At 48.6% G+C, this 27,170-nt stretch overlaps 1 protein-coding gene and 1 pseudogene across 1 annotated transcript; both read left to right on the top strand.

Moving 5' to 3' along the window:
• The first annotated feature begins 2,779 nt into the window (after nucleotides 1–2,779).
• Nucleotides 2,780–4,145, top strand: LOC127693053 (synaptosomal-associated protein 23-like; annotated as a pseudogene).
• A 4,224-nt stretch (nucleotides 4,146–8,369) lies between these two features.
• On the top strand, nucleotides 8,370–25,861 carry Tsks (testis specific serine kinase substrate). The gene is made up of 11 exons (XM_052178796.1): nucleotides 8,370–8,539; nucleotides 8,855–9,077; nucleotides 19,422–19,517; nucleotides 19,686–19,769; nucleotides 20,517–20,600; nucleotides 21,199–21,485; nucleotides 22,186–22,380; nucleotides 22,771–22,944; nucleotides 24,301–24,436; nucleotides 25,441–25,565; nucleotides 25,705–25,861. Exons 1-11 carry the CDS (start codon nucleotides 8,370–8,372, stop codon nucleotides 25,859–25,861), a joined length of 1,731 nt encoding a protein of 576 aa, XP_052034756.1.
• Nucleotides 25,862–27,170: the final 1,309 nt, after the last annotated feature.

Below are 27,170 nucleotides of genomic sequence, written 5' to 3'. Positions count from 1 at the left end.
CCTCAATTTTTTCCCAAGTCCGTAAAGCCACTAAGTGACATTATTCTATAGTAACATCATCAAACTGCAACTGGTCTTTTACTATATTCATTTTCCTTGCTCTATTTTACTGTTTAATATTCACAGTTTCTTCCTGCCACCATATTAACCCTTGCATCTGCAGACTGGCCGCTAGTACAGCCATCACCAATCACTTCTAGCCTTAGGGAATCAGTCTATTTTGAGTGGCTCAGTTATTTAGAATTTGTTCCACATAAGGGGAGTGCATCCCATATAAAAGCATGGCCTTTTTTTTTTTTTTTTTTTTTTTTTTTTTTTTTTTTTTTTGGTTTTTTGGGATTTGTTTTTTTCGAGACAGGGTTTCTCTGTGTAGCCTTGGCTGTCCTGGAACTCACCCTGTAGACCAGGCTGGCCTCGAACTCAGAAATCTGCCTGCCTCTGCCTCCCAGAGTGCTGGGATTACAGGCGTGCGCCACCACCGCCTGGCACTACCTTAGATCTATTATTTCTATAGGACATCACAACCTTGCTCCACAGCATTCACAGGTTTATGCTACTGGAAGAGCTGATGGTCATCTCTTAACCCCCAGCTGCCCCTCCTCTAACTCTGGTGATGTGGTTGGTTTGAGATCAACCCTTTCTCTCTAAATGGGCTCTTACATCAGCTTGTCCTCCAGCCCTTTCAGCTTCTCTCTGATCCTACTGCCCCTCAGCCCAGGTTCTTTTCCTCTTTCTTCCTTGGAGAAATGATCTCTTGCTCAGTCCCTGGGACTGAAGCTTTCTGTTCTCCCTTTTTCCAGTGTTCCTCACCTACTCAGTGCTTCCTCTTCCACCCACAATTTTTTCAGGTATACAGTCAATTTATTCTGCATCAATTCCAGAAAGAGAAAGTGAAGTTGCACCTTTTGATTTCTCATTTCAGCCATTATTTTACTTCTCAATGCCCCTCCATTCCCACACTCAATTTTTCAAGTTGCACATTCTCAATCTGCTTTCTTTTCTTTTCTTTTCTTTTCTTTCTTTTCTTTTCTTTTCTTTTTTTTTTTTTTTTTTTTTTTTTTTTTTTTTTTTTTTTTTTTTTTTGGTTTTTTGAGGCAAGATTTCTCTGTGTAGCCCTGGCTGTCCTGGAACTCACTCTGTAGACCAGGCTGGCCTCAAACTCAGAAATCCACCTGCCTCTGCCTCCCAAGTGCTGGGATTAAAGGTGTGCACCACTACCGCCCAGCCACAATAAACCTTTTGCTGACTTCTTGAAAAAAAAACTATTTGGGGGCTAGAGAGATGGCTCAGCAGTAAAGAGCATTGACTGCTCTTCCAGAGGTCCTGAGTTCAATTTCCAGCACCCACATGGTGGCTCACAACCATTTGTAATGGGATCTGATGCCCTTTTCCAGTATGTCTGAAGACAGTGACAGTGCACTAACATATATAAAATAAATAAATCTTTAAAACAACATATTTATTATTTGTATGTGAGAGTCCATGGAGTAGAGGCCAGAGAACAACCAATAAGAACTGCTTCTCTTCTATCATGTAGGTTGTTGTTGGGGTCAAACACTAGTGAGCACCCTTGACAGCAAGCCCCTGTATACCCACTAAGCCATCTTTGGTTTGGAGAAAAGGTCTCACTACATAGCCTAGAATGGACTCAAACTCATTACAGTCCTCCTGCCACAATTTCCTGAGTAGCTGGGAAGACAGCCCTGTCCTACCACAACCTGCTGTACTTGGAATTTTGAGTCTAGGTCGTTTCCCAGGCTTGAGAACCTCTCTGGCTGTTTCTTGCAACCCCCTCCCAATCTGGGCGGTCCACCTGTATATAGAGTGGCTGCTTTGGGGTGGTAGAGTGTGCTTATGTCTTCTCAGAGTATTTCCATGGCTGAGGCAGGACCTCCTGGAACATGGCAGGTACACACAAATTACACGCATGCTTCTCATTATACTCCGACTGGGCAGCCCTGCTGTCACTTAACAGGGATCAGTCAACGAGTCCCTGCGACCAGCACTATAACACTAATTCAGAGGACAACAGTCAGGGACACCCTCAACACACAAACACACACAAGCTTCATGGTCACTGGAGAGATAATCTGTGAGGTGAAGAATGAGACTCAAACCAGTACCATCTTTGCAGTGCTGGCTCACGCCATCTACGCGCTGACCTTACCGTTTGCTCTAACACATTTAAGCAGAGTAAAGCTTTAGGATGGGGTTTTCACTTGGCAATTCTCATAACAAAGCTACTGGGATGGCTACACTGAAATTGCCTCGCAAAGTAACATCTGTGAACTGTGAACATCTGTGAATAAATTCTTAGGCCTGGCGGTGTTGGTTATGCCATTAATCCCAGCACCTCTGAGGCAGGGGGCAGAGGCAGAGTGAGTTCCAGGCCGGCCAGGGCTACACAGGGAAAACCTGTTTCAAACCCCACCCACTGACTTCTCAAAGAATGAATTCTGTTGGCTTAAAAAGAGAACTCAGGGCTAGGACCTAGCGTAGTGAGAATTTTGCAGTTTTGGTTTCTTTAACAAACACAGGACTGTGGGAAGGGGTGACTGGGAGTGGGACAATGAGCTGTATATGAAGTGAATAAGTAAAAAAAGAAAAAAAATTCTAAAACTATGTTTTTGTTTTAATCCTAGGAGTGGGCTATGGGGCTGCTTCAGACTGTCTCCGCAGCTATGATTTGCTCTATCAGGGACTTGGTTTTGCTAGCTGCAGATAATTTTTTCAATTGCATGATGTTTGGAATTCTGGGGGTTTTTTTAGAGGGTATATCATGCCCAAGAAGCAAAGTGAGTTGTTGGTTGGTCGTTGGTGGTCATGATTTGTTAAGTAGTCGTGTGCATAGAAGAAACAACAACAAGAAGAAAAAATTAGATGTCCTGATGGCAAAGGTCAAACTTGCCCCCAAAGAACTCGATGCCCCTAATTGGTAGGAAGTAGTCTAAAGATAATGTCACCCCCTTTCCTACCTTTGATTTTATTTAGGGATCTCTTCCCTTTCCCATCTATCCTTTTTTCCTCTCTTATATAGTGTCCAGGAGTTGAAAGGGTAAAAAAGAGTTGCAGAAGGGGAGAAGAAAGAAGAACCCACAGTGTAGAAAAACGCAGTTACAAGAGGCAACCAGAGCTTGGGCTGGTGGAGTCCGAGAGCCGCAGGGGGTGGGGGGCGGGGCGGGAGAGGCGAGGCCCGAGCAGCAGAGTGAGCCTACTAGAAAGTAGCTAAGGAAGCTGGTATTTCTGTATCTATGTCCAGTAGTTTTGATTCATCTTGGATGTCTGTCACCAGAAGAAATCCAGCTTCGGGCTCACCAAGTTGCTAATGAGTCTCTGGAAAGCACGAGGAGAATCCTGGGTTTAGCCACCCAGTCTCAGGATGCAGGAGGCAAGACCATCACTATGCTGCACGAGCAAGGGGAACAACTAAATCGCATAGAAGGAGGCATGGACCAAATACATACGACGTGAGAGAGGCAGACAGAGGAGACTTTAACAGAATTCACAAGTGTTGTGGCCTCTGCGGCTGCCCCTTGTAATAAGACAAAGAACTTTGAGTCTGGAGAGAGCTATAGGCAACATGGAAGATGGTGGCAACAACTCCCCTAGCAATGTAGTGTCTACACAACCGAGCCGGATGACAAACAGTCAGCCTCAGCGAACTACAGGAGCAGCCAGCGGTGGATGCATTAAACGTATGCTGCCAGAGAAGATGGGATGGAAGAGATCCCGAGGGGAGCCGGCAGTGTTCTAGGCGACCTAAAGAACAGGCTCTGGATATGGGCAGAGATTGATGTTCAAAACCAGCAAATGCAGAAGAAGATCACAGAAAAGGCTGACACCAACAAGAACCGGATTGACATTGCCAATACACGAGCAAAGAAACTCACTGGTAGCTAAAGCCCTGCTGTACTTCTTTCCCTGCTAACTCAGATCTCTTGCTCCTGCTGAGTCACTTATTCAGAGTTTGAAAGACGGTGAGAGAAGGACAGAGGAGGAATGCCTCCCTACTTTCTGATGTCTTTTTGGGGTCGGTCCTTGCTCAGGCTTCCATAGTCTTTCTCTGTCCACTCTCGTAGGCTTCTTTCCATCCGTCACACAGTCTCTTCATCTCTTCATTTAGCTTCTTTTTGCGTTCAAGATTTAGAAGCATTGCCCAAGAACCGGGAAGGAGGCAGCTGTTTGAGTGGCTTCTGTCATGATGGGTTGATCGGTTTGGTTTTGGTTTGGTTGGTTTTGTGGTAAAGAGGGAGAGGAAGGAACAGGAAATGAAATTGACTCATTAAAGAAATTACAGGTTATAAAACAAAAGGTTAGTGCTTGGGGTAGGAGCTTCCCGCATGTGTTTTGTTCTACATCTCTGTAGCTTCTGCTCCAAAGGAGTATACAGTGAGTTTTCTAGAAGCAAGCGCTTCACTTCTGAACCCATAGTGATGTATATATACGGAGGTTCTTGGATTCCATTCATATTGCACACGCAGGAACACTATACAAATGAGTGCCTTTTATTCTCATACAGTGGGACTGTCATAGCACGGTCCCATTGTAGGCCTGCTAGCTTCATGAAGTTGTCAGTAGCCTTGAAAAGGTGTGTGTGTGTGTGTGTGTGTACAAGATAGGTGACTTCCTCACAAAAGCAGGGCTACATCATGAGATTTCAGATTTACCACAATACTAAGAATTATGTTTAGATATGAAAAAAAAAACTTGTCTTGATCTCAGGTAGAAAAATAGATTGCTTTGAGTTTTGTGTAGTTTTAGACATTTAAAAAGTTGTAATTGGTTACTAAAAGTTGTTTGGAAAATTATGCCTTTGGATTAATTATTGATGACTACACTGCCTTTCTCTCTGCCTTACCCACAGAATCAAGTTTGTGTAGATGTTGAAGTATTAGGGAAACTGAACTGGTATTTGTCACCTTTGTTTAAAAAAATTAGCATCTGTACACTTGAGAGCTACCAAGGTAGATTGGTTTGATCAATAATCATTGCTTGATTCTTACAATTAAATTTTGTAATTAATGGTATTGTTCTTTCAAATAGGTAATGTTTCTATGACCTATTTGTGGGTGCAATAATTTTATCACCTTTATCAGTTGATGTTCAATAAAGCAAAATATCCATATATCAAGCACTGCAATAGAAAAACAAAACAAAAAACAAGTGGTGGGCGGCCAGACAAGGGCAAGGCAGAATGGGAAAATTAAACTTGACTTCAAATGCTGTGGAGGAAACAGCATGGGAAGAAGGAATGGATATTTTTTTCTTCATTTAAGATTTATTTATTTTATTTATATGTGTACACTATATAAGATTTATTTATTTCATTTATTTATTCAAGGACACAGGCCTGTCTCTGTGAATTTGAGGCCTGCCAGGACTACACAGTATGTCTTAAAAATCAAGCTAACTGGCTGGAGAGATGTTTGTTTTTAAGGGCTCTGCCTACTTTTCCAGAGGACTGGGGTTTGATTCCCAGCACCCACATAGTAGCTAACACTTAAGCAGCTCCAGTCCCAGGAGATCTGACACCTTCCTCTGGTCTTCCCAGGGACTAGGCACACATGCTGTGCACAGATATACACGCAGGAAAAACACCCACACACAAAAGAGAATTCATTGATTTTAAAAGCTAGCTGTCACAAGGACCATCTATACACTATTTAATCCTGCACACTCAGACTCAGATACTATCATCTCAAAAGCTTTGTTCCATGAAACCTAGGTTGGCCTCAAGCTCTCTAAGTAGCTCCATCTCCCAGTGCTGGGATGGAACCCAGAGCTCCCAGAGCTCCCTGGAGAAGCCTCAGCTGGACTCCTGTCAGCTGGGTGACCTTTTCGTTTTGTTTTGATGTGAGGTTTAACTCAGCCTACACTAGGCTGGAACTCCCTAGAAGCAGAGGCCACTCTTGAACTTTATAAGCCAAGCTGGCTTCCATTTTTGTTTTTGAGAGTTGACCTTGTGTAGCCCAGGCTGGACCCAGACTTGCTGTATGGCCAGGGCCAACCTTCAACTCTTGATCTTCCTGACTCCACCTTCCAAGTATGAGATTGTAGGTCTAAGATACCTGTATTCCTCTGTGTGCACATACATGTTTACATGGGTATGCATGCATGTGTGTGGGCGTGTGTAAAGGCCAGAATATGTGCCTCAGGCACTGTCCACTTCTCTGGGGTGTTGTTTTGTTGGTTTTGTTGGTTTGTCTTTTGGGGTTTTTGTTTTGTTTTGTTTTGTTTTGTTTTGTTTTGTTTTGAGATGGAGTGTCTCTCATGACCCGAAGTTCCCTGATCTGGCCATCAAACCCCAGGGGTTCGTCTGCCCATGCCTCCCGCTTGCTGAGAATAGAAACACATCGCAATGATTTCGATTTGTGAGATGTGGGTCCAGGGAGGTTGAAGGCAGCGTCTGAGGCTTGGTGGTCAGCCCCTTACACCCTGAGCTATCTCCCAGCCCCGGACACTCATTCTCCCCTTCGCCTCTTACAGTTTTTGCTTTTGTTTTTTGTTGTCATTTGTTTCTTGGGTTTTCTGGCTTTTTGAGACAGGATTAGACTCTGCATAGCTCTGGCTCTCCTGGAACTCACTCCACAGGCCAGGCTGGCCTTGAATCGGGACATCTGCCTGCTTGTGTCTCTGAGTGCAGGGCTAATGGCGTGTGCCGCTGCCTCCCAGCTGCTTTTCTCTGAGATTTCTTTGTTTTGTTTTGTTTTTTTAAGATACTTTGACTTCTTTCTTTCTAATTTGTTTTTTTAATTAATTAATTAATTAATTAATTAATTATTTTATGTATATGAGTACACTGTAGCTGTAGAGATGGTTGTAAGCCACCATGTGGTTGCTGGGATTTCATTGGGTTTTGTTTGTTTTGTTTTTTGTTTTTTGTTTTTTGCTTTTTGTTTTTTGTTTTTTACGAGACAGAGTTTCTCTGTGTAGCCCTGGCTGTCCTGGAACTCACTCTGTACACCAGGCTGGCATCGAACTCAGAAATCTGCCTGACTCTGCCTTCCAAGTGCTGGGATCAAAGGCGTGTGCCAACACTGCCCGGCATTTGCTGGGATTTGAACTCAAGACCTTTGGAAGAGTAGTCAGTGCTCTTAACTGCTGAGCCATCTCTCCAGCCCCAATTTGTTTTTTTTTTTAAAGATTTATTTTATTTATTTTATGATATGAGTATATACATAAAATATATTTATATTATATATATATATTATATATAATATATAAATATATTTATATATAATATAATATATAATATTATAATAATATTATATATATAATAAAATAATAATATAACATAATATATAATATAATAATATAATATAATAATATATATTATATATATATAAATATATATTTATTTTATTTATTTTATGTATATTAGTACACAGTAGCTGTACAGATGGTTGTGAGCCACCATGTGGTTGCTGGGATTTGAACTCAGGGCCTCTAGGAAGAGCCATCAGTGCTCTAAACCACTGAGCCATCTCTCCAGCCCCGATATTTCATTATTTTTGTTTCATGTCTATGAGTGTTTCGCTTGCATACATGTCTGTGTACCACCTTGTGTGGTATACTCTGTAGACTAGGCTGGCCTCAAACTCAGAAATCTGCCTGCCTCTGCCTCCCAAGCACTGGGATTAAAGGCGTGCGCCACCACCGTCCAGCTCCCTGGATTCTTTTAACAGGTAAAATTTTGGGGTGCTGTTGTCCACGTCTTTAATCCCAGCATTCAGGAGGCAGAGGCAGTTGGGTCTCTGTGAGTTCGAAGCCAGCCTGGTCTATAATGGGAGTCTAAGATAGTCAGGGCTACACAGAGAAACCATGTCTTGAAAGGCCAAAAATAATAAAATTTCACACCCAGTGTGAAGACAAATGCCAATAAAGGTAAATTTTACACCCAGTGTGAAGACAAATGCCAAGCACATGTGTGACACATTGCCATGATTTCTCCAGAGTCTCCCTGTGGCGTTTGAGCGTCTCTCCTCTCAACTCTGCCTCACAGACGCTCCCAGAGCACTGAGTCCTTGGGCAGGGCTTGGAAATGATCCTATTCCCGTCCCTCAGATCTAGGCAGGGCACGAAGCAAGACGGTTGACCTGGGACTGGATCCCAGCGCTGGCTGCAGGGTTAGGGCCAACCCACTGTGTGCGCTAGACTGGAATGAAGGAGCTGTACAATCAAAGCCAGAGCGGGCCGGAAGAGTCCACTGAGGTCTACAGGGGACAGCCGAGCCTGTTCTCCCCCAAGCCCCTCTCTGTGACCCAGTGGTTAGGCCCTTTGTGACCCAGGCCAGGAGCTAGGGGACCCTGAGCGCCGGGGGGAGGGCAGAGCAGATGGTGAGTCTCCCCCTGGGAGCAGGCCCCCCCGCCATGGCAAGCGTGGTGGTGAAGACAATCTGGCAGTCCAAAGAGATCCACGAAGCGGGGGACCCACCTGCGGGGGTCGAGAGCCGCGCCCAGCTGGTCCCCGAGGCTCCCGGGGGGGTGACCAGCCCTGCCAAAGGGATAACGAAGAAAAAGAAGGCCGTGTCCTTCCATGGGTGGGTTTTCTGCACCCTGTTGGTGACAACACTGCCTACAGCAAAGCATGGATGCTTAGGGCAAGGAGGGATGAAGAAGAGGGCATTACAGAGGCGGCAGGGAGAAGTGGTGGTGGGTTGAAGAGAGAGTCAGAAGTGATGGAAGGAAGGGGCGGGGCGGGGCGGGGCGGGGGCGGGGCTTAAGGCCTTAGGGAAATGGTAGATGAAGGAATGAAGGAAGGGGGTCAATGGCACCAGAGGGTGCAGGAGCAGTGTCAAGGACATAAGGCCAGCCCCTCAGGCCCCCATTCCCCCTGTCTCCTGGGTCATCTGCAGGGTGGAGCCCCGGATGTCCCACGAGTCGATGCACTGGTGCCTGAACCTCAAGCGGTCCTCTGCCTGCACCAACGTGTCGTTGCTCAACCTGGCCGCCATGGAGCCGGACTCCTCGGGCACAGACTCGACCACAGAGGACAGTGGTCCCTTGGCACTGCCAGGACCACCTGCTTCCCCTACAACACCCTGGGCTCCAGAGGACCCTGACATCACAGAACTACTGGTGAGCAGCTGACATGGGGTGGGCCACCGTGTACTCCGTGGAAGTAGATCCCAGATCCCAGGAGGGGGGCCAGTCTAGCTTAGAAGAAGTTATAACCACTGAGACCAGAAGACAGGCTTTAATGGCTGTCTCAGGAAAAGTCACCCGGGGGTAGGGATACAGCTCAGCGGTTGAGCGCTTGGCTAGCAAATACAAGGCCTTGGTTTCATCCTAACACTAGAGAACACACTTGGCCACGGCCCCAGGCCCTCACTGGAGGATTCTAGGCAGGTTCTGCCACTGAGCCACACGGAGCTTCTCCTTTACCTCTAGGCAGGGTCTCACTCCTTATTCCAGTCTGGGCTTGAATTTGCAGGCCTCCTGCCTCAGCCTTCCAAGTAGCTGGGCTGAGGGGCCTGAACCCCCAGGCCATGCATGTCACACCCAGCATTTGAGAACTATTCCCTGGAAGCTTGAGATGAGATGTTAGGATCAGGGACAGCTCCAAGCTGTCACCTCAGCTGCTTGAGGCATCATTTTTGTCGTTGGCTTTGTTTTTGAGGCAGGGTCTTACCATGTAGCTCTGGCTGGGCTGGAATTCTCTATGTAGACCAGGCTGGCCTGGAACTCACAGAGATCCTCCTGCCTCTGCCACTGGCTGGATTAAAGACACGCACCACCACACCCAGATTCAGGTTTTATCTCAGTCTTTCAGGGACCTGACTCAGGCCAAACTGAGGTCTGAGGCTTCTGTGTAGAAAAAGGATGTTGGATCATAGTGGGTTTATACGGCAGAGCTGGGGATTTCATTAAGAACATGGAATACAGACTTTTACTATGCCAGTTAGGAGAAGGGGACAGAAAACAAGATCCCCTCAAGTGTGAGTGTTGCCTTACCAAGGTGGAATCCCAGTGTGTAGTGTCTTAGCATCAGCCCTAGATTCTATTCTGGTGGCTGTCAAGATCTCTCTCTAAAGGATGCTAAGAAAGCTTTTTTCTGTTTTCCACATTGATTCTTTGGGTGGTTTGGGGAGGGGGCATGCCCCACATTGCGCTGTGGAGATGCGAGGATACCTTGGACCAAGAAGCTCTTCCTTCCCTCTGTGATGTGGAGCCCAAGGACAGAACTCCAGTCCTCAGCCTTGGGGCCTCACCCTTTACCTGCTGGGCAACCTTGTCTGCCCCCTGCCCCCTCCTGTTTGTTTGAGACAGGAGTTCTCTGTATAGTCTTGGGTATCAGAGCGGGAGCTCATTCTGTAGATCAGGCTGGCCTTGAACTCTCAGAAATTGCCTGCCTCTGCCTCTCGAGTGCTGGGCCTAAAGGCATTCGCCACCACCATCCAGCCTGTGTTGGGACTTTTAAAAAAATTTTTTTTTTAATTTTGATGTGAATTATTGTTCTGTTCTGCACCGTATGTGTGTCTGTTGTGCAGGGAGACCAGAAGAGGGTGTTAGATCCTCCTGAAACTGGAGTTATAGATGATTTTGAGGTGCTAAGTGGATTCTGGGCACCAATCTCGTCCTCTGCAAAAGCAGCTAATGCTCTTAGCTACTGAGCCTTTCTTTTTTTTTTTTAAGTTACATGTATGTGAGGTAGGGCACATATGTGCTACAGTGCAATTGAGGAGACCAGAGGGCATCTTAGTGACACCCCCTTCACAGACAGTCTGGGATCAGACTCAGCCTTCTCATCACCCACATCTGCTTTCTACAGCTTCTGCCTTTCTGAACAGGGCCATAGACTCGATCTATCTGAAGTCCAAAGCCTCAGCCTATCTTGCTGGGGGGTGGGGCACAAGAAGGCCTGACCTGGGAGATTGGAAGGTCATCTTGTGAAGGTGACCAGGACAGGATGGTGTCATTATTTGAGATATAAGGACCAGTGTGATGGTTCAGTGTGTTCTTCCAAGCTTGACAGCCTGAGTTCAATCCCAGAAGTCCTCACGGTAGAGAGAACCAAGTCCTTCAAGGCGTCCTCTGATCTCCACATGCAAGCTCTGGCAGTTAGGTGCACTCTGGGAGTCAGAGGCAGGCGGATTCCTGAGTTTGAGGACAGCCAGGGCTATACAGAGAAACCCTGTCTCGAAAAAAAGCAAATCCATAAATAAATAAATAAATAAATGCAAAAAATATATAAATGCCAGGCATGGTGTCTCAAACCTTGAATGCCAGCATCTGGGAGGCAAAACCAGGCTGATCTCTGTAACTTGGAGGCTGGCTTGGGCTACACAGATCTTGTATTAAAAGAAAAAAAACTAAAGCAGCATCTGTTAGAGGTTCAGTCACAGTCTGTAAGTCTTGGAGAGCAGAGAACCATGTCCCACTATGAGGGATTTGTGTATATTGCTTTAATAATGGCCTAGGGCATAGGAAATAGCAGATTCCAAAGCAGAAAGCTAGACCCTTTCCAGAGGTTGTCCTTAGGAGGGGAGTCTATTCACTCATGCCTGAGCCTTGGTGTGGCAGCCCTAAACACGGTCAGCAGTAGTAGTTAATTGTCAGTATTGAGCCTCATTTCTGTTGGTGACGCTGTGGAGGCCCAGAGAGCTTAGGTAGCATAAGCGAGGTCACAGAGCTTAGAACTGGCAGAAGCAGTTAGGGAGTCGCTCAGAGGGTTGGTATGGGGACAGCCTGCACTGGTGGGGACACCCTGAAGAAGAGTCAAAGTGGCTTTGCAGAAAAGAGAACACACAGGCTGGACCTTGAAGCTGAAATAATGTATTCTCCATGCAGAAATCAGGGAAAGGTATTGCGGCCACCAGGAACAGCACGTACAGAGACAGGGCTGAAAAGAGTCTGGGAACGAAGGGACAGGGCTGTGGCATATGGGAAAGATGGGTTAGGAGGGAGAACAGGACACTGCCCACACAGGCTGCAAAGCCTGGGCATTGTCCCAAGGGCCATAGGGAGCCATTGTGCATTCAGTAGGGCAGGGGAAGCAACCTATTCACTGCTATCCTATTGTGTGCTATAGCTGGATGTCCCTCCCCCTTTCAGAGCATCTATAAGGGAGATGGTATATTGATCCAGTTCAAAGATGAAGAGAAAAGGGCTGGAGAGGTAGCTCAGAGGTTAAGAGCACTGACTGCTCTGCCAGAGGTCCTGAGTTCAATTCCCAGCAACCACATGGTGGCTCACAACCATCTGTAATGGGATCCGATGCCCTCTTCTGGAATGTCTGAAGACAGCTGCAGTGTACTCGTATAAGTAAAAAAAAAAAAAAAAAAAAAAAAAAAAAAATATATATATATATATATATATATATATATATATATATATATAAAGAAGAAGAAGAGAAAATTAACCAAGTTACAGAAGGCAGTCATTCCCAAGGTCAAAAGGCTGTGGAGTGCTCATTAAGAACCAGAGGCTAGATTAGAAGGCTGCTGGGTTTGGTACCAAAGAAAACGCCTTTCTTTCCCGAGGCCCCTTTAGAAAGGGAGGGCAGCAGGTGCAGTGGGCCAAGGGGTGGGGCTAGTGCTGGAATGGAAAGCTGGCATTGGGTAGACTCAGACCTCCCTCTGCCCCGGCCCAGTGCCTTCAGGGGGTTTCCCTGTGAGCCTGGAGCCGGTGCGTCCCTGCAGAGTGATGAACACGTGCCCCACAGGCTGCTCACACCCAAACGGCTCAGGGCCGTGGGAGCTTAGGCCACAAGCATCCTACTGCGGCTTCCTCCTTTCTCATTGCAACCTGTGCCCACATTAGGGGTTGGGGGAGTGAGGAGGGGATGCCCAGTATGGGAATGAGCTGGGGAGAGGGAAGAGGGGAGAGAGACAGAGACAGACAGAAAATGACAGAGACCAAGACCCAGAGAGACACAGACGGACAACAGAGCCCCAGCGGGCCACAGTGACTGGTCATCATGGGTGTCCACTCCTGGCTTCCCTGGGGCAGAAATGTTGTGTGGAGATGGTGACGAGATGAAGGACAGCAGTCACCGTCATTATTTTGGGGGTACAGATCTCAGTACAGAACCCAGTCTGGCCTGAAGGCCCACGGTCCTCTTTGCTTAGGCTCCTAAGCTGGGGCCACAGGCATGTGCCACCATTGCCAACTTTGTCGTATTGTGGCCCGTGATTTTTTTGTCCAGACAGAGCCTCACGCATCCTAGGTTGACTTCAGACTCTCTTCGTAGCCAAGGGTGACCCTGAACTCCTGATCCTGCTGCCTCTGCCTGGAGGGTGCAGGTGTGCACCACCACAGCAGGTCCGTACAAGGCTGGGGATGGAACCTAGGGCCCTGTGTGTGCTTGGGGCAGCAGCGGCAGCGAGCACTCCAGCTGGGCTGCGGCCCTCAGAGTCGGTGACTACTATGGATCTGAGGTTTGCCTTGAACTTCTGATTGTCCTGCCCCCACTACCATGCTGACAAGGGTCAGTAGGCTTACCAATCTAAATACGGATCACCCTGTGGCTATAGATCCTGCCATATGGCCAGCTTTAATAGCATAGCTATCCAGCCTATTCCCCATTTTAAGGGAAGGGAAGAGAAACAGAGAGGCTCCAGGAAGGGAATCGTACAGCCAGGGCACGGCTCTGGCTGATGGCAGAACATGGCTTCCTGGTCTGTCTGTAACTCTATAGCCTACCAGTCTCTCGTCCCCTCTCCCCTCTGAGGATCCCGATTACTCCTTCCCAAGTTTTGACCCGAGTCATTTGAATTAGTCATGCTGTGATGGTGGCTACTAGTCATACCTGTGTTGCACAGGAAGGGAAACTGAGGTACAGCTGGCTGAGATGCTCTCCCCAAGGTCACACAGGAAGGGAAATGGGCTGACCCAGGATGGATGGTCTATGTCTCCCAAAGAGCCACCCCGCCTCATGGGAGACTCCCAAGTCTCTAGTTCAGAAAGACATTTTGCATTCTATCTAATGCTTCGACCACCTGGGAATGGGTAAGTTGGAAGATTCTGGCGTAGGGCCGTGATGAAGGTTCAGTCAACATTTCTGCCAGGGCTATGGTCCTCCGAAGAGACCAGGGAGGGTTAATATTTTGTCCTATGCCATAGTCCTCTGATGGGGTGAGAATATGGCCGGCATCTCATCTAGGACTTAGCCTTCGGCTGGGATGAAGTTGCTGTAGACATTGCATCCGTGGATGGATGTAGGGTGCAATCACTTCTGTGAGGACTGTAGGCCTCGAGTGAGAGGCTCACGCAGTCGATATCATGCTCAGGGCTATACTCATCTGATGGGATCAGTGTGTAGGCAACATTTTGGCCAGGGCTGGATTCTTCTGATGGCTTGACTAGGGTTGGAAGATGTCCCACGGAGACATTGCCCCTGTGGGCGCCTCAGCTCCTCTCTGGCTGCTGCGTGGAGATCTGCTTCTCCTTAGACCAACACTCATGGCAGTCCTCAGGACATCACCTACCTCAGCCTCCCAGATGCTAGGACAACAGCTGTGTGCCTCCACGCCCGGCCCACCCCATCCTTAAATTTCTCACAGCTGGACAGTAGTGGTGTACGCCTCTGACACAGCACTCAGAAGGCACAGGCAGGCAGACCTCTGAGCTTGAGGCCAGTCTGCCTATAGAGCAAGTTCCAGGACAGCCGGGGGGAAACCCTGTCTCAACACCCCCTCACCCCTGCCCAAAGATCTCACTATGTAGATCAGGCTAGCCTCCAGCTCACAGAGATCCACCTGCCTCTGCCTCCTGAGTTCTAGGATTAAAAGTGTATGGCACATGCCTAGCCACTGACAGACCTTAAAACAATATATTTTCATAGTAATCACAAAAGAAATATATTTTCTTCATTTTACAGTCAAAGGAAGCTTGTTTTTAATTATTATAGTTTTAGTTTGTGTCTTAGTCAGGGTTTCTTTCTTTTTTTTTTTTTTTTAACATAACTGAGGACCGAACCCAGGGCCTTGGTGCTCTACCACTGAGCTAAATCCCCAACCCTTTAATCAGGGTTTCTATTCCTGCACAAAAAACATCATCACCAAGAAGCAAGTTGGGAAGGAGAGGGTTTATTGAGCTTATTGTGGCTTACAGCCACATTGCTGTTCATCACCAAAAGAAGTCAGGACTGGAACTCAAGCAGGTCAGGATGCAGGAGCTGATGCAGAGGCCATGGAGGGATGTTACTTACTGGCTTGCTTCCTTACAGAACTGAAGACTACCAGCCCAGAGAAGGCACCACCCACAATGGGCCCTCTCCATTTGATCACTAATTAAGAAAATGCCCCACAGCTGGATCTCATGGAAGCACTTCCCCAACTGAAGCTCCTTTCTCTGTGATAACTCCAGCCTGTGTCAAGTTGACACACAAAACCAGCCAGTACAATTGACCCCTTGTCAACTTGACACACAAACATTACTATTAAGCCTCAACCCTTACTTTCTTATTCATCCCCAAGATCTAAATAACTTTATTTTTTTAAAGATTTATTTATTTTATGTATTTGAGTACACTGTCAGTGTCTTCAGTCACACCAGAAAAGGGCATCATTGGATCCCATTACGGATGGTTGTGAGCCACCATGTGGTTGCTGGGAATTGAACTCAGGACCTCTAGAAGAGCAACCAGTGCTCTTAACCACTGAGCCATCTCTCCATCCCCTAAAATAACTTTAAAAGTCCCTCAGTCTTAGCAAATTCTTACATCTTAAAATTCCAATCCCTCTAAAATATCCAATCTCTTTTAAAATTCAAGGTCTTTTTACAATTAAAAATCACTTAATTGTGGGCTCCACTAAAATATCATATTTCAGCTGGGCGGTGGTGGCGCATGCCTGTAACCCCAGCACTCTGGGAGGCAGAGGCAGGCGGATTTCTGAGTTCAAGGCCAGCCTGGTCTACAGAGTGAGTTCCAGGACAGCCAGGGCTATACAGAAAAACTCTGTCTCAAAAATACCAAATCCAAAAAACCAATATATATATAATGTTTGTATGTATGTATATAATCTTATTTCAAGAGGGAAAAGTATCAGGGCACAGTCACAATCAAAAGCCAAATCAAACTCCAACTGTCCAATGTCTGGATCCACTCACAATCCTCTGGGCTCCTCCAAGGGCTTGGATCACTTCTCCAGCTCTGCCCTTTGTAGCACACAGCTTGTCTTCTAGGCTCCAGCTGCCTGTACTCCACTGCTGCTGCTGTTCTTGGTGGTCATTGCATGGTACTTGCATCTCCAAAACACTGCTGTCTTCTGCTGTAATTAGGCTTCACCAATGGCCTCTCATAGGCTCTCTTCATGGTGCCAAGCCTCAACTCCTTTGGATGACCCCTTCAGTCCTGGGCCATCAATTGCAACTGAGGCTGTACCTTCACCAGTGTCCTTCCATGGCCTCCCACAGTGCTGAGCCTCACTGCTCTTCATGACCCCTTTATGCCTTCAAAACTAGTACCACCTGGGTGACTCTTACACAGTACCAAGTCCTGCTGCAGCACGGGGTACAACCTTGGCTATCTCTGGAACCCAGCCTCTTTGTGCTCTCAGAAAACACTTTCCATGGGCTGGAGAGATGGCTCAGCGATTAAGAACACTGGCTGTTCTTCTGAAGGTCCTGAGTTCAAATCCCAGCAACCACATGGTGGCTCACAACCATCCATAAAGAGATCTGACGCCCTCTTCTGGTGTGTCTGAAGACAGCTACAGTGTACTTACATATAATAAATAAATAAATCTTTAAAAAAAGAAAAGAAAAAGAAAACACTTTCCAGAAGATTTCACCTCAATGATGCTGGTTTCTTCTTAATCACTGCTAATTTCTTAGCCAACCAGCATCAATAGTCCCAGTAATGAGCAAAGGTTTCACTTTAGTAGTTCTGGTATCTTGTTAATCACAGCAGATTCTTCAGCCCCAGCAAACCAAAACTATAGAACCTTCATAATCAAACAGCAATTGGGTCCTGATAAGAGTCTTTAATCTTCCCTCTGAAATTTCACAAGCCAGGCCTCCATCTTCGGCAATGTTCTCAACATTATCTTCCAAACTCCTACAGGACATTCCACAGAGCTCTTAACACCCAATGGCTCTTCTAGCTCAAAATTCCAAAGTTGTTCCCAAATCCTTCCACAGTCCTCCCCAAAACATAGTCAGGTTGTCGCAGGGATACCCCACTAAGCTGGTACCAATTTGTCTTAGGGTTTCTATTCCTGCACAAACATTGTGACCAAGAAGCAAACTGGGGAGGAAAGGGTTTATTGAGCTTACACTTCCACATTGCTGTTCATCACCAAAGGAAGTCAGGACTGGAACTCAAGCAGGTCAGGAAGCAGAGGCCATGGAAGGATGTTCCTTGCTGGCTTGTTTCCCCTGGCTTACTCAGTTTGCTTTCTTATAGAACCCAAGACTACCAGCCTAGGGATGGCACCACCCACAATGGGTCTTCCACAGCTGATCACTAATTGAGAAAATGCCTTACAGCTGGATCTCATGGAAGCATTTCCTCAACTTAAGCTCTTTTCTCAATGATAACTCCAGCCTATGTCAAGTTGACACACAAAACCAGCCAGTACAGTTTGGTTTTTCTTTTTCTTTTTTTAAAAGATTTATTTATAAAGTATACATGTTCTGCCTGTATGTCTTCAGGCCAGAAGAGGACACCAGATCTCATTTAAAAGGTTATGAGCCACTTATAGATGGGAATCAAACTCAGGATCTCTGGAAGAGGGGCTGCTACTCTTCTGACCCATCTCTCTGGCCCTTGTTTTTGTTTTTAAAGACAGGGTAGAGTCTCTGTGTGTAGCTCCGGCAGTCCTGGAACTCACTCTATAGATCAAGCTGGCCTCAAACTTAGAGATCCACCTGCCTCTGCTTCAGGAGTGCTGGAATTAAAGGTGTGTGCCATCACAGATGGGGTAAGACTGTCTCAAAAGGTAGGGACAACAGGGTGCAGAGCTCTTGCCACTAATGCCAATACATGAGAAACTGAGGTGGGGGACTGGAGAGATGACTCAGTCATTAAGAGCACTGGCTTCTCTTCCTAGAGGTCCTGAGTTCAATTCCCAACAACCACATGGTGGCTCACAACCATCTGTAATAGGGTCTGATGCCCTCTTCTGGTGTGTCTGCAGACAGTGACATTGTACTCACATAAAATAAATAAATCTTAAAAAAAAAAAAAAAAGGAAAAAAAAAAAAAGAAACTGAGGCAGGGACATCTCCAGACTGTACAGTCCTTCTGGGCTATTTAATGAGTATATAGCCTGAGCTACAGAGTCAGATCCTTTAAATTTTTTTTTAAATTTATTTATTCATTTAAGATTTATTTATTGTTATATATAAGCAAACTGTAGCTGTCTTCAGACACTCCAGAAGAAGGCATCAGATCTCACTACAGATGGTTGTGAACCACCATGTGGTTGTTGGGAATTGAACTCAGGACCTTGGGAAGAGCTAACAGTGTTCTTAACCACTGAGCCATCTCGTCAGCCCCCTTTAAAAAAATTAAAAGAGAAAGTAAAGGGCATTCAGTGCCCACCTGGGCCTGTCCATCCACATGTTTCAGTCGGCTGCAGGAGAACTCCTTAAGGTCTTTATCTCACTGAGAAATACGAATATAAATACTGTTGCTTATGTGACAAGTCTGTCTGCCAAAGCAAAAGAGAGGAATTTGCACAGGGCACAAGCCGCTGCCTCGTCTCTGAACAGCTGGTAAGCACTGAGTGCGGGAAGCCATGTGTCACCACACCTTTAATCCTAGCACTCAGGAGGCGGAGCAGGCTGATCTCTGTGGGTTTCAGGCCAGCCACAGCTACGTGGTGAGACAGATCTCACGGTCTCTATCTGATCATCCAAGATGGTTGTCAGTTTTATACTTCAGAGAATTGGGGAGACAGGAAAGGAAGGGTGATTTTATGGGTACACATTTGTGGCTGGACTCCACGGACTTGTGCATGCTGACAAGTACTCTGTCCCTGAGTCACACCCCAGCCCCTCACTGGGGGATTCTAGGCAGCGGCTCTGCACTGAGACATACTGAGACATCTGGGGCATTCAAGGCATTTCCTTTTTTTAAGAAGTAGATTTATTTATTATTATATGTAAGTACCCTGTAGCTGTCTTCAGACACACCAGAAGGAGGGTGTCAGATTTCATTACAGATGGTTGTCAGCCGCCATGTGGTTGCTGGGATTTGAACTCGGGACCTTTGGAAGAGCAGTCTGCTCTTAACCACTGAGCCATCTCTCTCCAGCCCTCGAGGCGTTTTCTTGAAATTGCCTTCCCCTCTTGTTCCAGCACACTGTGAAGAATGTTAGTCTACTTCTGGCTTTACTAAACAAGGGAACTAAATTCAAGGATGCTACCCTTTGCCCAAAGCCACATACCCATCCAGAGCAAAACCAAATTGAAAACACTCCCTGCCACCTCTAGAATTTTCTTGAACTATACATGCCTTCCGTTCTTCACCAGAGTGGGGTCAACAGTGGGTTGGTACGTGCCAAAGACTCCATCACCAGCTTGAAGGAAAAGACCACGCGGGTTAATCAGCACGTTCAGACACTGCAGGTATGAAACACGAGGACCCCTGTGGCCTCTCCCTCCGGAACTAAGGTCCTGGCTTTGTAGCCACCTTTCTCCATTGCGCATGCCCAGTCCTCGGGCGGCTAAGACCCTGCTCCCCACCTAAGCTTTAACCCCGCCTCTGTGTAACCCTGCCTCCCTTCCCTGGTCCAGAGTGAGTGCTCTGTGCTGAGTGAGAATCTGGAAAGAAGGCGACAGGAGGCGGAAGAGTTGGAGGGGTACTGCAGTCAACTGAAGGTGAGCTGCTGTGGGAGGAATGGGTTGGGAAGAAAGTGATGGGAGGCGCAGGCACCGCGGAGGGCTTGGGGTGTGGCTCAGTTGGTAGAGTTTGCCCAGCAAGCAGGAAACCCCGGGTTCAGTCCTAGCATGGCATTAGGCTTGAGTGGGTAGCCCACACCTCTGATCGCAGAACTTGCAAGTTCAAGATTCTTTTCAGCTGTATAACCAGTTGGAATCCAGGGTACATGAGACTCTCACATGGCTACCAAAAAATGTCACTCGCTTCTGGCTGTCAGGGGCACTGCGTGCGCTTTTGCACGTATACATATGTATATGCATATACACAGGCAACATACGCATACATATAAGGATTTTTTTTTTTCAAGACAGGGTTTCTCTGTATAACCCTGGCTGTCCTGGAACTAACTCTGGAGACCAGGCTGGTCTCAGATCAAGAGATCCGCCTGCCTCTGCCTCCTGAGTGTTGGGATTAAAGGTGTGTGCGCCCACCACCAACACCTCCCGGCTCACAAGACTTTTTTTTTTTTAATCTATTGAATTTTAAAATTTAAAGCAAAAGGAGCACAGGAGAGGTGGGATGGTCGAAGGGGTAGTGCAGTACGGGCTTGGCTAGGAAGGAATCTTGGTTGGGAAGCGGGTGCGTCCTACATAGGGCAGGTGCTATACAAATAAAAATCGAGGCTGAAGGTGGTGGGGCAGAACTGGAATGGGAAGGCAGGGTCCACGCCCTGATGTCCTGACCAGGAGAACTGCCGCAAGGTGACCCGTTCAGTGGAAGACGCTGAAATCAAAACCAATGTCCTGAAGCAGAATTCTGCCTTGCTGGAGGTACGAAGGTGTGGAGGGCTCCCAAGCTTGTGAGAAGTTTGGGTGGAGTCTTGGGATGGGGGTTGGAGGCGTTATGGTGGACAAGGACAGGGGTGTAGAGCCTCCAGAGCCTCCAGGGAACCGAGGAGGGTTTAGGACCTGGCGGTAGGGGTTGGATATCAGAGGAGGGAGGGGCCCACGGGAGGAGCCAAAAAGGGCTTTCTGGGGGGACCAGGGTGGAGCCTGGAGACGTTTAGTTGTGCAAGGGTGTAGCCTGAAACCACTGGGTATGCCGGGTCTAGAAAGACTCGCTAGCTCACTTTCCAACAAAACGTGGAGAAAGCTCGTCGTGGTCCCTAAGAGGCAGGGGCTGATTTTTGGCAGGCAGGGCAGGAGAAGGGAGTGACAGGTTGCCTGCCACTGTCGAAACAGCTAGCAGAGTTCAGAGTAAATGTTATCTCCCCTCATAAAGACAAGCAGGCGTTCAGTTAGACTGCAAGCGTACTTTCCAACTATCCTCTCTCTACACTACTTTGCAGTCTGGGGGATCCCTGGGGTTCCGTTAGCTGCAGGTGGTAAGGTGCCCAAACACCTCGATTCGTTGTCCTCCCTTGCCCAGGAGAAGCTAAGATACCTCCAGCAGCAGCTGCAGGATGAGACGCCCCGGAGACAGGAGGCCGAGTTGCAGGAGCTGGAGCGAAAGCTGGAGGCTGGCCTCTCCCGGCATGGCCTGGGCCCTACCACTCCCGTTCAGGGCTGCTCGGGTCCTCCTGGTAGCCCCGAGGAACCCCCGCGGCCTCGAGGCCTGTCCTCCAGTGGCTGGGGCATGGCAATCCGCGCCGGGGAGGGACCCTCGCAGAGCGAGCAAGAGTTGCAGAAGGTCTCCACCGGCCTGGAGGAGCTGAGGTGGGCGGGGACTGGAGGAGGTGGGTGGGTCAGGCTGTGGGTGGGACAAAGGGCGGGGAGCTGGGAGGAGCTTGGGGGCTGTGTGGGCGGGGCTTGTTTGAGGTAGGGTGGGCTTGACCGAGTGGATCCTAGAAAGAGCTTGATGTGGGAGGGCCTTAGGGGAGCTAAGCACGTGGGCACAGAAGCAGAACCTAGATGAGGATTGGGTGATAGCATAGGTGGTACTGAACTAACCTCGTACACACAAGAACAGGAAAAGGGGGGATGGAGCAGAGTGGTGTATACCTTTAATACCAACGCTGGGAGACAGAGGCTGAAGGATCTTTTCTTAAAGAACTCATTTCGATGCCAGCCTAGTCCACATAGAGCGTGCCAGCACATCCTGGGCTACAATTGACAAGAATGTCCTTTTTGTTTGTTTTTGAGATGGGTTTCTCTGTGTAGCCCTGGCTGTCCTGGAACTCACTCTGTAGATCAGGCTGGCCCTCAAACTCAGAGATCTGCCTGTCTCCAAGTGCTAGGAGTGAAGGTGTGCCCCCACCACCACCCGGCAACAGACCCTGTCTTGAAAACCAAAACAAAACAGAAAGCAAAGAAAAGAGAAAAAACGAATTTGGTGTGATCTATTTGGAGCGAGGTCGAGGAGGGCATGCATGGTCAACTCTATACCCAACCCTTTCCTCCCTTCCGATCCTCGCAGGAGGGAGGTGTCCTCGCTGGCAGCCCGGTGGCATCAGGAGGAGGGGGCGGTGCAGGAGGCCCTGAGGTTGCTGGGAGGCCTGGGCGGCCGTCTGGATGGCTTCCTGGGCCAGTGGGAGCGGGCACAGCGGGAACAAGCCCAGACCGCACGGGGCTTGCAGGAGCTACGAGGCCGAGCAGAAGAGTTGTACACTATGTAAGGGCTCCGCGGTGCTGAGGGGACGTGGGCTCCGTGGGGAAGAGGAAGTCTCGGAGGGTGGAGCCTTGAGGAAAAAGGCTTGAGCTGGACACTAACTGACTTAGATTCTCCAGTGAGAGGCTGGTGGTGTGAGCCCCTGCCTCCCCCCTGCTATGGGTTAAGGGCTTGGCTTTGAAGTTGAGTCCCTGCTTGAGATCCACCAGTAAGGAATGAGGGCGTGGCTCAGCATTTGCCTAGCAGAAGCCCTGGCTTCTATCCCCCGTGGAGATGGACAGACCCATCAGAGCCAGGCCAGGCAGGTATATAGTATCGAAAGGTGGACTTCCGGGTGCTGGGATAATACTGGGTATTGTTAAGTTATCCACATCGGTTGCTCCCCTACCTCAGGGTGGAGAGGTCGGCGGTGTCTGTCGCCTCACTGAGGAGAGAACTGGAGGCGCTGGGCCCAGTAAAACCCATTCTGGAGGAGCTGGGAAGGCAACTTCAGAACTCCCGAAGGGGAGCTGACCATGTCTTGAACTTGGAACGGTCTGCCCAAGGCCCCTGTGCGCTCTGTGTCAGGTATGGAGGAGGAGAGGGGTAATGCCCGCCCACATGGTAGGTCACATTCAGGGTTGATCGCACATTGTCCTTGTGAGAGATGGATTCCTGTGGGTTGCAGAATGAGAGCCCAGTTGCATTGTGGGAACAACTTTGTTTTTTACCCTTCCCACATGGTAAAAATTGGCTTCTTGTGGAGAACAAAGATTAGATGCACTGGTATTTGAGACTTGGTGCATTTCCAGCACATGGTGGAAAGACTGGAGCATCATGAGGCTGGCTTCTCTGCGACATAATACCAGGGGCACAAAGGGCTAGCTCAGTTAGAAAAGCATTTGCCTTGCAAGCAGACAGGAGGTCCCTGTACCGCTCAGTCTAGCTGAATCAAGGAACTCCGGGTCCTGTCCTAAAAAAGCAAGAGATTCTGTCTTAAAAAAAATAAGGTAGAGAGCCGGGGAGTAGTTAAAGTAGTCCTGAGTTCAGTGGCGGCTCACACACATCTAACTGTAGTCCCACAGATCCAGTGACCTCTTCTGGTATGCAGATGTGCTTGTAGAGAAAACAAAAACCCATTCACATAAGCAAATAAATCTAAAAAATAAATAAATAAATCTTAATAGAAAAGCAAGAGGCTGGAGAGATGGCTCAGGTGGTTAAGCACTCACACTGTACTTCCCGAGTTCAATTCCCGGCACTTAAGTCAGGTGACTCACAACTTACGACCCCAGCTCTAGGGGAATCCAATTCCACTGGGCTCTGCAGGCATGCGCACAAACCCACATATCTACACACTCGTATGCATAGATTAAAATAAAGTAAAATAGGCTGGAGAGATGCCAGCACTGGCTGCTCTTCCAGAGCAATTCCCTAGGCAGCCACCACAGAGTGTGGTTCAATAAGCATTTATAATGAGTTCTGGTGCCCTCTTCTGGCCCCCAGGTGTACACGCAGGCAGAACACTATACATAATAAATTGGTGAATGGATTGAGCAAGACATTCTCAACCTTTGATCTCCACGCACATACACACACACACAAAGAAAGTGAGAACTGGGTGTCTTGTGGAAAGAGCAGGAAGTGGGTTTCCAGGACAACATAGGGTCAGGTTTAACCATAAGCGGATGATGTCTGGCAAGATGGTTTCACGAGGTACCTAAAGAAACAGGGTGGTTTGTCCACACCTTTAATTCCAACAGTTGGGAGGCAGAGGCAGGGCATCTCTGTGACTTCCACTTCAGACTGGTGTACATGATGAGTTCCAGGGCAGCTAGGGCTATGTAGAGAGACCCTGTCCCAACAAACAAAAAATAAATAAAATAAAAACCAGCCAGATGGAGCCTAAGCAGGGTCTCATCCATCTGGTGACGTCCTTCCCAGCCAGGGGCAGCCGCTGTCCATGGAGGCCCTGCAGCAGCTGCTGGAACGTGCGCTGACCCCGCTCTTGGATGAGGTGAAGCAGAAGGGTCTGGCTCCTGCCTGCCCCAATTGCCAGAGGCTACACAAGAAGATTCTGGTACCAGGGACCATGGGTTGCCATGACCCACGTTACTTTTGTGTTTTTCAGGGTTTGAGGAGCCTGTGGCAGGAAGGGGAGGCCTGTATGGGAACAGCAGGAGTTGCCCTCTGTGCAGGCAGGACAAAGAGCTTGTGTTGTAGCTCAGTCACTCTGCAACCTGGAGTGACACTTTGGTCCAAAGCAGGATAAGACACTGGGTCTGGGATATCATGGGACATATGGGGCAGATTCTACGCTATAGCTCGTGGAACATGAGCCTGATCTTCTGTAGCCCTTCAGGGAGGTCACTGGACTCAGAGGGACTCTTGATGCTAGACTGGGGGAACCCACCGACACAAGCCACAACCCTATAGTTATTAGAACTTGAGGCCTTGAATGTGTGGGATAGGGAGAGCCAGCACACGATGATGGTCTATGGAACGATGGGATCTAAGTTATACTGAGCAGCCAGCCCAGGAACACATGGGCCTGGTGCACTGGGGGCTATGGAGGTTAGTGCATGATGGGAGTTTGGCCTTAGGGAAGATGGGCTATGAACTGTGGTGAGCTGCAGCCCCACCAGTACATAGAAAGCCATGAGGCCTGGTGAACTGTGGGATTTAGAACAGCGTAACACTAGGGACCATTCTTGTAACAGAGGCTGGCATCACAGATGCACGGTCTTGAGAATTATGGGATGTAGAAGGGCACCATGGGATGCTGGGATAAACACAGTCCAGGAAATTCACAGGCATTAAGGGGACAGTCCTTCAGCTGTGATTGAGCTGAGACACAGGCCCGTACATTAGGAGCATTGACTGGCTTCTTGCCAGATGCAGTTGGGGAGGCCAGTGAAGTATAAGATTCCCCCGGGGTAATTCCCAAACTCAAGGCCTGATGAGTTACTTTGGGTGGTATGTGGGCTCCGTGGGACCCTGCCCCTTGCCCTCCTCGACCTAGCTCCCCCCTCCACCCCCAGCCCAGTCCAGTAAGCCCAGCGGCGCCTACACTCCTCTCCCCAGGAGCTGGAGCGCCAGGCCTTGGCCAAACGCGTCAGGGCAGAGGCCCTGAGCTCCACCCTTCGGCTGGCCCAAGACGAGGTCGTTCGGGCCAAGAACCTACTGCTGACGGACAAGATGAAGCCGGAGTGAGGACGGAGGTGGAGGGCATGGGAGGAGGGTGAGGTCTCTGGATGGGGCCTGGCTCCTCCTCCTGCCTCTCACCCACCCCATCCAGGCTGGGCCTCCCCCCACACAGTACTCATCCCTGGCTGGCTGTCATTGCAGGGAGAAGGTGGCCACTTTGGACTATATGCATTTGAAGATGTGCTCCCTCCACGACCAACTCAGCCACCTGACACTTGAGGGGTCCACAGGGGCAATAGGGGGAGGAAGCACTGGAGGGGCTCCCCCTAAACGTGGGGGCCCAGGCTCTGAACAATAAATGGCCTCTCACGCTGGCATGAATTCTGAGTCTTGAGTTGGCATCAAAAAAGTATAGTCACCAGGTGTGGATGCGAGACAAAGGATTTCCAAGGGATCTGGGATAGCCTGGGTTACACCAGGACACGGGGCTCAGAAGCAAAATGAGAAAGAGATATAGCTCACGCTGTAGCGCACTTGCTGAACTGGCTTGAAGTTGGCACCAGGGATGCAGGTGCACCAGACTTGACCACACAGAGAACCCCGTGCTAGCCTGCCCTTCAGTAGACCCTGCCTCAAAAGAACAAAGGGGCTGGAGAGATGGCTCAGTGGTTAAGGGCACTTCTTGTTCTTGCAGAGGACCCAAGTTCATTTCCACGCACCCATGTGGCCGCTCACAATGTTCAACTTCGGTTATGGGGGATCTGCCGCCCTCTGCTGGCATTTCATGCACACTGCACATAGCACACCAGAAACACTGATCCACATAAAAGAAAGAACAAACTCTAAAGGGAAGAGGGGACAGAAAGAGCAAAGAGGGTGGGGAAGGAGCAGAAGAGGAAGTGATCATGTCCCCGAGTCTGTGACAGAGGGCCCTGGAGTAGTGCTGGCCCTCACACCCCCAAGTCTTAGAAGAGTCCTTCGCCCCATTTTTTAGATGAGGCTGGTAAAGTGATGGCCCACTGATTTTCAGAGGCAGTTGGTTAAAAGGAAAGCCTGTTACTAGATTTGGTTTTGGTTTTCTTTGGTTTGAGACTGGGTCTCACTACGTAGCTCTAGTTGTCCTGGAACTCGCCGTATGAGGCCAGATGAGGCTGGCCTTGAACTTACAGAGATCTCCCTGCCTCTGCCTCCCAAGTGCTGGGATTAAAGGGATGATCGCACCCCCGACCCCATGCTTCACACACAAGCACACTTTGAGACTGGACCTTGTTATTTAGCTCAGGCTAGCCCGGAACTCAGCATCCTCCTATCTGAGTTGATTTTCAATAGTAGGATACAGTGGTCACCCCTCCCCCCCGCCCCCCCCAGCATCTGGGAGGCCAACACAGGAGGATCAAGAGTTAGGCTACATAGGAAGTTCCAGAGCCAGTGGTGGTGGTGCAGGCCTGTAATCCCAGCACTTGGGAGGCAGAGGCAGGCAGATCTCCGAGTTCAAGGCCAGCCTGGTCTACAGAGTGAATGAGTTCCAGGACAGCCAGGGCTACACAGAGAAACCCTGTCTCAAAAAACAAAAAACAAAACACAAAAAATTGCTGTTGTGAGAAGCTGATTGACCGGTTTGGCTGGGGAGTTTGGGATGAAACCTGCTCAGGTGATGGAGTGGGCTG

This window comes from Apodemus sylvaticus, chromosome 1 (assembly GCF_947179515.1).
Source record: "Apodemus sylvaticus chromosome 1, mApoSyl1.1, whole genome shotgun sequence".
In the NCBI taxonomy this organism is placed as follows: Eukaryota; Metazoa; Chordata; class Mammalia; order Rodentia; family Muridae; genus Apodemus; species Apodemus sylvaticus.
This window is presented reverse-complemented; position numbering and strand designations above follow the sequence as displayed.

Excerpts from the sequence above, each read along its gene's own strand:
- Tsks (XM_052178796.1), top strand. The coding sequence starts at position 8,370 with ATGGCAAGCGTGGTGGTGAAGACAATCTGGCAGTCCAAAGAGATCCAC. Across the intron at positions 8,540-8,854 it reads AAGGCCGTGTCCTTCCATGG|GGTGGAGCCCCGGATGTCCC; the intron begins GTGGGTTTTCTG and ends GGTCATCTGCAG. Across the intron at positions 21,486-22,185 it reads ACCGGCCTGGAGGAGCTGAG|GAGGGAGGTGTCCTCGCTGG; the intron begins GTGGGCGGGGAC and ends CGATCCTCGCAG.